The sequence below is a fragment of the Mesoplodon densirostris genome, chromosome 9, assembly GCF_025265405.1.
Source record: "Mesoplodon densirostris isolate mMesDen1 chromosome 9, mMesDen1 primary haplotype, whole genome shotgun sequence".
Classification (NCBI taxonomy): Eukaryota; Metazoa; Chordata; class Mammalia; order Artiodactyla; family Ziphiidae; genus Mesoplodon; species Mesoplodon densirostris.
The window spans coordinates 96,364,762-96,376,964 of NC_082669.1; the positions used below are offsets into that span (position 1 = coordinate 96,364,762).

At 36.2% G+C, this 12,203-nt stretch overlaps 1 protein-coding gene across 7 annotated transcripts in view; it reads right to left on the minus strand.

Moving 5' to 3' along the window:
* CNOT4 (CCR4-NOT transcription complex subunit 4) overlaps positions 1–12,203 on the minus strand; it is a 142,212-nt gene that overhangs the window by 72,686 nt on the left and 57,323 nt on the right. For all 7 annotated transcript variants that reach the window (XM_060108367.1, XM_060108365.1, XM_060108366.1 and 4 more), the window contains one exon: positions 6,269–6,534. In XM_060108367.1, the coding sequence (XP_059964350.1) occupies positions 6,269–6,442 (174 nt within the window). In that variant the 5' untranslated portion in view covers positions 6,443–6,534. The remainder of the gene's footprint in view (positions 1–6,268; positions 6,535–12,203) is intronic.

Consider the following 12,203-nt stretch of genomic DNA (forward strand, 5'->3'; position numbering starts at 1 on the left):
ATGCCACGGAGCGGCTGGGCCCGTGAGCCATGGCCGCTGAGCCTGTGCATCCGGAGCCTGTGCTCCGCAACGGGAGAGGCCACAACAGTGAGAGGCCCACGTACCACAAAAAAAAAAAAAAAAAAAAAAAAAAAAAGTAAAGGGGTGGTCTTTTCTACAAAAGATGCAGTAACAACAGGATATCTGTATGGAAAAAAAAATAAATTTCAACCCCTGCTTCATATCTGAGCCATTGCAGCATAATATGATTACTTTTTCTGTACAAGTTTTTGTTTCCCATAGAGTTAATAACTGTGTTTTGTCTGATTAGATCTCCATGTGTTTATTACCAATTCAACCATCAAATTTCCTCCAATTGTTGAAATGGCTTCACAAGACATTTCTCTTTAAAAACACCAAGTATTCTTTCATTTTGATCTTTTTGTAGATATTCCTCTTGGAGCTTTCTGATTTGCCACATTCTGGATTAACTGCCCTCTACAGGTCACATCTTTCATCTTTCCCCATCATCCAAGAAATCCCACTGCTTCTTGCCTATGTTTGATTACCTATTTCCACTATCCTATGTATTTTTTTTCTCTTCTTCATTCCTTTATATTGATGGGGCATATCCTCTACTAAATTCCTGAGAAAGAATGCACAGAAGGTAAAATATTTTTGAGAACTTTCAGGTCTGAAAATGTCTTTTCATAACTCCCTCATACTTAATTAACAGTCAAGCAGATACAGAGTTCTAAAATGAAAATAAATTTCCTTCAGAAGTATCTTCTAGCTTTAAGACTTGATTTAGAAAAGTCTGAAATGACTGATTCCTGATCTTTCATGTGCAACCTACTTCTTCCTCTTCGGAAACTTGTAGAAGTTCTTTCTCTTTGGTGTTTTGATACTTAAAAATAAAAGTTTGTGCCTGGCACTTGATGGGCATTTTTGCTTTTTTGGTGGTTTGTTTTTTGTTTTTGTTTTTTGTTTTTGAGGTAACACTGGTTTATAACCTTCTGTAAGTTTCATGTGTACAACATTATATTTCTACTTCTGGGTGCCCTACAGCATGCTCACCACCAAAGATTTAGTTTCTATCTGTCACCAAACAGTTGATGTCCTTTATCTATTTCACCTTCCACCCCCTGCCCCTTCCCCTCTGGTAACCACTACTCTGTTCTCTGTATCTATGTGTTTGTTTTTATTTGGTTTGTTCATTTATTTTGTTTTGTTTGTATATTCCACATATGAGTGAAATCATACAGTATTTGTCTTTCTCCATCTGACTTATTTCACTTAGCATGGACCCTTCAAGGTCCATCCATGCTGTCACAAATGGCAAGATTCCACCTTTTTGATGGCTGAGTAGTATTCCAGTGTGTGGAATACACATCTTCTTTATCAATTCATCCATTGATGGACACTTAGGTTGTTTTCATATCTTGTTACTGTAAATAATATCACAAGGAACATAACAGTGCATATATCTTTTTGAATTAATGTTTTTGTATTCTTCGGTGCCTTTTTAATCTGAAAATGTGTCCTTTGGTTCTGGGAATATTCTTCAATCATATATTATTGAAGACAATTTTCCTCTGTATCATTGTGATCTCTTTCAAGAATACTAACTTATTTGTTATGTGACCTCCTGGACTGATCCTCAAATAAAAGTTATCTCTTCTCTCAAACATTCTCCTTTGCCTTTTTGCACTACTTGTTAAAAGATCATCTCAACTTCATCTTCTAACTCTTTGCTTGAGTTATTTCTGCTATCATATTTTAATTTTCAATAACTGTTTCTTATTCACTGAATTTTTTATACCATACTGTTCTTGTTTCATGGATTCAATATCTTCTATTATTTCTGAGGTAAAAATAATACCCTTGTTGAAGTTTTCATTTCCTTGGCCAGTCTCTAATTTCCATGTGAGCCAATGTTGTATGGTGCTACATCAGTAAACCACCCATGTTCCCACATCTGCTGTTTCCACCAGATATTTTTCTCAGACATGCTGTACTAAAAGGACATGCAAAGGCAGTCTAAGGAATGACCTGCACCTGTTTAGGCAAGCACTAAGGTCCTTTTGACCCCACTAGGCTCAGCCACTAGGACCAAAGAGAAACATTCAACTTCATATGGTTATTTTTTTGGTTTTTTTTTTGCAGTACGCGGGCCTCCCACTGTTGTGGCCTCTCCTGTTGTGGAGCACAGGCTCCGGACGCGCAGGCTCAGCGGCCATGGCTCACGGGCCCAGCCGCTCCGCGGCATGTGGGATCTTCCCGGACCGGGGCACGAACCCGTGTCCCCTGCATCAGCAGGCGGACTCTCAACCACTGCGTCACCAGGGAAGCCCAACTTCATATGTTTTTAAAACCTGCCTCTCTCTCTGCTTTTCAAAGCTATTAAAACAAAAGAGGCCCTTTCTGCAAACAGACAGGTTTCATCTTGTGAGCCAAAATAAGGAGCTGGCTTCAACTAGCGCCACCTGCATCTCCAAGTTTATTTAAATCATCTCAATTTGACATCTCACAGAACACCTTCTACAGGCTTCTCCCTGCAGGGTTGGGCTGTATCTAAATTGTAGCTTCATGGTCCTCTCCAGAAACACTTGTGGTTTCCTTCTGTGTTAACACAACCACTGAGGCTGGGCTCCAGAGATGTAAAGATTTGCTGGTCCCTGACTGAGATGGGCAGCTTCATAATTATGTGTGTTCAGCACTCTCTAGCAAAGCTAAGCCAGATTCCAAGACTTTGTGTGTCCTGCACTGTCTGCCTTCCGTGACTCATGCCATGAGACAGGTATGAGCAAAGTCTGGTAGTTAAGAAACTAAGGAGAGGTTCTAAGAGTTGTGGATATTAAGTGGATATTAAGCCAACAAGAAATTAAAAAACAAAGACAAAAACAAAAAAAACTCCTGGTCTGACTATTAACAATAAGTGCCTCAGCTAAAGATTCTAACTTGGAGACCCAAAAGGAGGCTGTCTCATATTTCTTTAATCTGGATTTTTTTTTCTTTTCCTTCTATAAATGTTGGAGAGCCTTGGTGTTCATCCTTAGACAATCTCTCATTTTTTCCACTGACCCTCTCTGTGATTTCATCCAGTGTCATTAATTTATAAAAATATTCTGGGCTTCCCTGGTGGTGCAGTGGTTGAGAGTCTGCCTGCCGATGCAGGGGACACGGGTTCGTGCCCCGGTCCGGGAAGATCCCACATGCTGCGGAGCGGCTGGGCCCGTGAGCCATGGCCGCTGAGCCTGTGCATCCGGAGCCTGTGCTCCGCAGCGGGAGAGGCCACAACAGTGAGAGGCCCGCGTACCGCAAAAAAAAAAAAAATTCTATATATTGATTAACTCCCAAATTTATATCTCCATGCCCAAACCAAACTTGAATATTCACCTGTCTAGTCAATATCTCCTCTCTAATAGGAATCTCAAACTTAACATGTTTAAAACCGAGTTCCTGATCTTCTCAAAAACCCTATTCCTAGAAGATGCAGTCTTCCCCATGTCAGTTAATGGCCATTCTCTACTTCTAGTTGCTCAGTTCAAAATCTTGCAGTCATCCTCAACTCTTCTCCTTGTATTGTATAGTGGATATTAAATCTGATTAATCTTTGCATGTCTGTAAAATGTTTTATTATGCTTTCAAATCTGAATGAAATTGAGAATTCTTCATTAAAACTTATTTTCACTCAAAAATTTGGAAAAACAAATTTTTCATTTGTGTTCTCTTTTCTATGGTTGTAAAACAAAAACACTGGCATCCGTTTTATTCTTGTTCCTTTGTAATCTATGTATTTTTCTCTCATGGACTTTCAGAACTTTGTCTTTATTCAAGATACTCTAAAATCTCCCAATTATGTAAATAGATGTTGATATTTTTCAGTCATCTTGCTTCATACTTACAGAACCCTTCTAATCTGAGGACATCTGCTTTTCATAGTGAGTAATTTTCTTCTATTAGTTCTTTCATTATTTCTTCCGATCCATTCTTAGCTCACTGCTTCTAAAACTTCTCTTAGCAGAGATTAGAACCAGTAGATCTCTCTTTTACATTGCTTAACTTTTCTTTCATGCTTTCTATTTTTAATCTTTCTGCACTATATCCCACAAAAAAATACTCAGCACAATCTTCCAACTTGCTAATTTGCTCTTGAACTGTGTTCATTCTTTTCTTCAACCTATCTGTAAGATTGTTTATTTTGAAGATCTCTTTTTTTTAAAAAAAAAATGTTCCTTCTACATGAATATGTCATTCTCTCTTACCTCTTTGAGAGGTACCAATGACACTTGAAAAGTTTCTTTCTGTTTGCTTACTTATGTTAGATTCTTCTATATACTGATTTTTGTGCTTCCCTTCCATAATGTTGGCTTTCCTGAAATACCTATTGATTCTTGGTTGTTGCACATGTAAGCACTGTCCACCAGTCTATAAAATGCTATTTCTGTTTGCTGCAGGATGTTTTTTTGTGACCACAGAGAGGAAAAACAGCTCAAAGGGGTATGTTAATAGTTCATCTTCTGAGCATAGGAGGTCCTAGTTCCTCCAGGGTATTTCTATCCCCTTTAAGGCTCTGACCTAAATTTATAATCAGTGTTCCAACTAGAGGGCATCTGTATCTGCTACCTGGCATAAAATTGGACTGTTGCTCCAATGCCTCTGTACTCAACCAACCACACTGACAGTTTTCCTAGGATCTTGAAGCACCACTATTATTACCTTTTTTCAGCAGTCTTCTCCTGAATATGTTTTGAGTTAACACTTTTTCTTTAAATTGATCCCAATGGCCTTCTGCCCTCCAGATTCCTCACACTAGTCCTCCCAGAAAGGAACCCTTTTACTAACAACCAGCTTTGCTGAAGTTACTCTATTTAGTTTTTAATCTTAATTTTTTTTTCTATTTTTTGCTCCACTTTCTAAGGATTTGAGGTGATTCTAGGTAATCCCTTAAAACTGAAATGAATTTCTTTGCCATTTCCTCAAATAGTCTTAGGTTATCCTGAAAGTCACCACTTTCAACATAATAGTTCAATACAATTGTCCTCTAATGGAATGATGGGGAACTGATTTTTAAAATACAACTGAATGTTTTAAAATTCATTAACACAAATTTAAAAAGCTATTAAAATGTTATCATGTTCATTTACCTTTCCATTCACATTCTTAAAGTATATGAACTATATAAAAAGATATATATATACATTATAAACACCTACTGTTATCTAACTTATATATATATATATATAAACTACACTAATTAACATTTAAGTAGAGCTCATCTTTTTTCATTCATATAATATACGTTAACTGCCCACTAGATTTAAAAAAAAAAAACAACTGGACAATGCATTGCCTTCTGAGATATTATTTTTTTTTACTAATCTAGGTATCTAAAACACATTTCCAATTCTCAAAATGTGGTAATAATGAACCAAGAGCTCTTTGAATGGGTAAACAAAAGAAAGTTTAAATCATACAAACAGACATTAAGGATAAGGCAAAAAACAGCTATTTGCATTAATCCTTAAGGTGGTAACAAAGTCCTTCAAAACAGAGATGCAGCAATCCTACTCACCCTAATAGGTCACTTACTACACTGTAACTGCTGTATCTGCTTATAAAAACAACAAAACCCAGAATACTATTTTAAAAATCATAGATATTTTAGATTTAGAAAGGATTCAAAGAACTTGCATTTGACCCCCAAACCTACTACCCATTAGTTGATGCCTTTGATAAGTTACTTAAAAGGCCTAGTTTCCTTAAGCATACAATAGGGATAGCACCATCAGCCTAGGATTGTCATAAGGACCAACAAATGAGTAAGTATTACCTTCTAAACCAGTATTTCTCTTTTCATTTTAACTCATGATCTTTTTTAGTAAACATCAAAACTTCTCTACTCTTTTGTACTAGAAAACTAAAGCAAATTTCCCCTCAGATGTAATACTGATTGTGTTTTTCCAATTTCACACCATCCTATCTAAATCTACTGCCTCTCTCTACTCCTAATCCTATTAAACAGCCAGCACCACCAATCTTGTCAATCTCCTCAGATAAGAAAACTAAGGCCAACCAGAGAGGTTATGTGACTTCACCAAGGTCATATACTTAGTTAACAATAAAGCCGAGACTGACTCTCAGGGCCGTGTTCTTTCCACTTCATTAAATCTTAAAAATACAATGCTACACATTATCTCATCTGAGGTTTGTAGATTCTTTTAAATCTACTTACTCATAGGCATGGGGAAAAAAACTAAACACAAAGTTATTTTGGAGTATTTACCTTTCTGCATGCAGGACAAAGCCCATTTTCATCAGTGCGAATTCGATGCCAACAAAATCGGCAAATCTGGTAGCCACAGGTGCAAGGGAAAAAGTTGATATCATCTATCTCCAAGGGCTCCATGCAAAGAGGACATTCCACAGGGTCTTCCTTCACATCAGGACTGCGAGACATCTTCACGTTTATTAAACAGCAGCAAAAGTTTATAATAATTTAAGGGAGAAGGAGGTTCAGCGCTAGGAACTAAACTGTAGAACTTCGAAGACCTGCATAAGAAAAAACAAAATATACTGCTTACTACTGAAAAAAATGGCATATTCAATGATCAAGAACCAAATTTCATAAAAAATTTGAAAAATGTTAATCAGGTCAATTTTTGCTATCTCAGAAGATGGAATTCTGTATATTCTTCATGTCAAGATAAAAGGCGTGAGGTTGTTAAATTTTTTGATTCAACAGAAACAGAAAAGAACTTCCTTTTTTTAGCTAAAACATTTAATACTAACCAGTACTAATCACAGTATATTTTAGGGGAATAAATACTATACAGAAACATCTTCACCTTAAAACATACTCTAAACTTAAACTGTCTTATCTTTCACCTTAAAACATACTCTGAACTGTCTTATCTTTCACCTAAAAGCTAGTAGTAATACTGCCACATAACTAAAAGAGTATTATAGTAGTCTAAAATGTCTCCTAATTTACAAAATAAAACTAATGAAGAAGAGCAGTTTCAGTTACCTGTAATTACATGTTAATATCAAACCATTACCACAGAAAACATAAGACCTGAAAAAAATATGCCATAGAACCTAATTGTTTACAATTAAATATGTATTAATATGCCAATGAAAAATTCACTTCAGGGAAAATACACATGTATTAAATAAAATTAAAATATTCCTTTTTATTATAGAAATGCTACAAAAAGCCTACAGAAAGGGGGAAGAGAACAAATTGACCTCCATGCCTCAAAGTTTTTTTAAAAATTAAATAATTTATCTTTTTAGATTATGGAGAATTGAAAATTTTCAGGCTAAAGTCACCATTAAATTAAAACGCTATGTCAAAATAACAGATATTTTGTTTACATAATTTGACAAACTAATTCTAAAGTTTACATGAAAGAGTAAATGCATGAGACGTGCTTTGAAACTTTTGTGGAAGAAATGTGGGGATCTGCACTATCAGATACTGAACTGTACTACAAAGCTACAGTAACAAATAATTTGATATTGGTACAAAAACAGACAAAGGATCAAAGAAACTAAATAGAGAATCTATAAACAGAACGACGAATTAATGAGATTTTAATATTTGATAAAAGGGACATAACAACGGCTTCCCTGGTGGTGCAGTAGTTGAGAATCCACCTGCCAATGCAGAGGACATGGGTTCGAGCCCTGGTCTGAGAAGATCCTACATGCTGCAGAGCAACCGAGCCCGTGTGCCACAGCTACTGAGCCTGCGCTCTAGAGCCCGTGAGCCACAACTACTGAAGCCCATGCGCCTAGAGCCTGTGCTCTGCAACAAGAGAAGCCACCGCAATGAGAAGCCCATGCACCGCAATGAAGAGTAGCCCCTGATCATCACAACTGGAGAAAGCCCATGCACAGCAACGAAGACACAATGCAGCCAAAAATAAATAAATAAATTTATTTTTAAAAGGTGTGGGGGACATAACAAATCAACATGGCAAGGATGGACCCAATTTAAAAGCAGTAACAGGATCCTGGTCTATCCATTTTAAGAAAGAAACAGTATATAGCTATCTCACACTGCAATCAAAATAAATCCCATATGATCTGTCTAAAGAGCTATACATTGAAATAAACTATTAAAGTGTTAGAAGAAAATAGAATTTAAAAAAATCTTGGGATACAGAAAGTCTTCCTAAGCAGAAACAGAAATTCATAAAAGATAGATATGATCAACTTAGCAATGTGAAAAGAAAAAAACAGACAAATTAAAGCAACAGAGTAAAGCAAGCAACAGAGTAAAGTATATATTCACTGTATACAAGAGTCACTATCCAGAATATATAAAGAAATCTTACAAGCAATTTTTAAAAAGCAAACAAGTCAAAAGAAAAAATGAGAACAGAATATGATGAGTAGTTCACAAAAGAATTACAAATGATTACAACATATGAAAAGATGATCAACCTCTTTAGTAAACAGTGAGGTAGCATTTTTCCCCCACCAGCCTAAGTTAGTCTCCCAGCAAAGTGGAGATTATCAACTGATCTAAGTTCCTCTTTACAAAGCGAAATGGGAGCACAAAGAGTACCTTGCCTTAAATTGCACAGCTATTAAGTGGTGCGGCCTGGATTCAGTCCAGGAATTAGCCCCACATCTGTGCTTTTAACCACTCCCTTAAAGCACCTTAGACTTTATCCTACATAAATACTCACACATGTGCACCAAGTACTTTGCTATATGTTTTGCAGCATTGTTCATAAGAGTAGAAAACTGCAAACAATGTTAACTATCCATCAGTTGGCAAATCATTAAGTAAATAATGATATAGCCATAAGGTTGATGTGTTTTGAATCAGAAGATGTCTATTATATAGGATTTTTTAATTTGTAAAAGTAAACTGGAGACTAACGTAAATATATAATTACTTCCACGTAAATATAAAAACTCTATGTGTATATATTTGATTTGTTTCTCGAAGAAAATAAAGCACATTGAAGGTTATACACCAAAACGTTACCCATATCACAAAAGACAAAATGGAGATACTAATTTTATTTTGAAAATCTGTATTATCTGTATGGCTACAACAAACATTTTTGCAATTCAAATGGCCAAACTTAAAAAAAGAAATTATTTTCATCTCTTTTAGGAAAATTCAATCTGACTTTTGTTAATAATTAGAAGAAAAATAAAATGAAATATCTTCTTATGAACCTATAATTATTTCAAAATATAAGTTTTTTAAAAAGAAAAAAATGGTATATGTATTTATAAACAATTCAGGAATCCTGGTCTGCAGACCCAGTTTTGCCACTATCAGTTTCCTCATATATAAAATGAGGGGTTTAATCTTATGGTTACCAGGGGGAAAAGGGGGAGAGGGATAAATTGGGAGATTGGAATTGACATATACACACTACTATGTATAAAATAGATAACTAATAAGGACCTACTGTATAGCACAGGGAACTCTACTCAATACTCTGTAATGACCTATATGGGAAAAGAATCTAAAAAAGAGTGGATATATGTATATGTATAACTGAGTAACTGATTCACTTTGCTGTACAGCAGAAACACAACACTAAATCAACTATACTCCAATAAAAATTCAAAAACAAACAAACAAATAAATAAAATGAGGGGTGTTAAAGACAATGCAAAAGTAAGACTGCCAATTTCAAAGCCCATGTCCTTTCCAATATGGTAAGACAGAAGTTATGATTACTGAAGGCTCAGTCGCATATTCTTCGGTATATAGTGCAAATGTCCTGAAAGTAAAAGTGACATTACTTTTTCAAAAATTTAAATTCTACAGGAAATCTCTACTTCATTATCTAAGTTCTTGTTCTCTATATCACCTGCAACTAATAACACAACACAGTATACATTCTTTTTTTTTTTTAAGTAACAAGATTTATTACTTACAAATCTCAGAAATGGGGGTGCGTGGGGGGATCACAATGAGCTGGGGGAAGGGCAATCCTCCACTTCAGGTTAAGAGTGAGCCAGAGACAGAGCAGGGTAGCAAGCATGTGTTGGTTGGGGCAGACTTTTCTTGGGCTCAACTCTAAGCGGTCATTTTTTTTTTAATAGATCTTTATTGGAGTATAATTGCTTCACAATACTGTGTTAGTTTCTGTTGCACAACAAAGCGTATCAGCCATATGCATACACATGTCCCCATATCCCCTCCCTCTTGAGCCTCTCTCCCATCCTCCCTATCCCACCCCTCTAGGTCATCGCAAAGCACCTAGCCGATCTCCCTGTGCTATGCTGCTGCTTCCCACCATCCAACTATTTTACATTCAGTAGTGTATGTATGTCGATGCTACTCTCACTTCGCCCCAGCTTCCCCCTCCCACCCCGTGTCCTCAAGTCCATTCTCTATGTCTACCTCTTTATTCCTGCCCTGCAACTAGGTTCATCAGTACCTTTTTTTTTTTAAAGATTCCATATATATGCGTTAGCATACGGTATTTGTTTTTCTCTTTCTGACTTACTTCATTCTGTATGACAGACTCTAGGTCCATCCACCTCACTACAAATAACTCAATTTCATTTCTTTTTATGGCTGAGTAATATTCCACTGTATATATGTGCCACATCTTCTTTATCCATTCATCTGTGGATGGACATTTAGGTTGGTTCCATGTCCTGGCTATTGTAAACAGACAACACAGTACAAATTCCGACATACATAAAAATGCTCCTGCATCACCAAAAACCTCCCATGTAGTAAGTGTACAAAATAAAAATCATACACTCAAAATCATGCTCAAAAGTTCCTTATCACTCATAAAGTGCTGTATACATGGTTTTGTACTTAGGACTCTGTTTAAAAGATTTGTATAAAATACACTATAGTGGGATAGGGAGGGTGGGAGGGAGCCTCAAGAGGCAGGAGATATGGGGATATATGTATACATATAGCTGATTCACTTTGTTATACAGCAGAAGCTAACACAACATTGTAAAGCAATTATACTCCAATAAAGATGTTAAAAAAAAAAAAAAAAAACATTGGGCCACTACTGTATAGCATAGGAAACTCTACTCATTACTCTGTAATGGCCTATATGGGAAAAGCATCTAAAAAAGAATGGGTATATGTATATGTATAACAGATTCACTTTGCTATACACCTGAAACTGACACATTGTAAATCAACTAAACTCCAATAAAAATTAAAAGAAAAGAAAAAAACCACTATAAAATGTCAAGAACTGCAGCTGCTATGGAAAACAGTTTGGTGGTTCCTCAAAAAGTTAAACATGGGGGCTTCCCTGGTGGTGCAGTGGTTGAGAGTCTGCCTGCCGATGCAGGGGACACGGGTTCGTGCCCCGGTCCGGGAAGATCCCACACGCCGCGGAGCGGCTGGGCCAGTGAGCCATGGCCGCTGAGCCTGCGCGTCCGGAGCCTGTGCTGGGAGAGGCCACAACAGTGAGAGGCCCGCGTACCGCAAAAAAAAAAAAAAAAAAAAGTTAAACATGGAATTAGCATCTGATCCAGCAATTCCACTTTTGGGGATATACCAAAAGAACTGAAAGGAAGGATTTGAACAGATACTTGTACACAAATATTCATAGCAGAATTATTCACAATACAACCCACGTGTCCATCAACAGATGAATGGATAAACAAAAGGTAGTGTATACATACAATGAAATGTTATTCAGCCAGAAAAAGAATGAAATTCTGATACATGGTACAATGTGGATGAACCTTAAAAACATTATGTTAAGCAAAATAAGCCAGTCACAAAACACAAAAACTGTATGATTCCACTGATACGAGGTAACTAGAATAGGCAATTCATTGACACAGAAAGCAGAACAGAGGCTGGGAGGGGGAGGGAGAATGGGAAGTTTTTGTTTAGTAAGTACAGAGTTTCCATTTGGGATGATAAAAGGATTTTAGAAATAGAAAGTGGTGATGGTTACGCAACACTGTGAATGTACTTAATGCCACTGAATTGTACGCTTAAAAATACTTAAAATGACAAGTTTTACGTTACAAATATTTTACAAAATTAAAAATGAAAATATAACTATACACACTTAAATGAAATATGTAATAAACAGCACTTTCGAAAAAACTTAAGTATTTGGTTGCTTTATTTAATTAATCCTTTAATTTTCTGCCAATGTGGCAGTGAATTTGTGATAAGTTAAATGTGTGTATGATGCAATTCCACTGAATAGTTACATAGAAATTACATTCCTGAATAC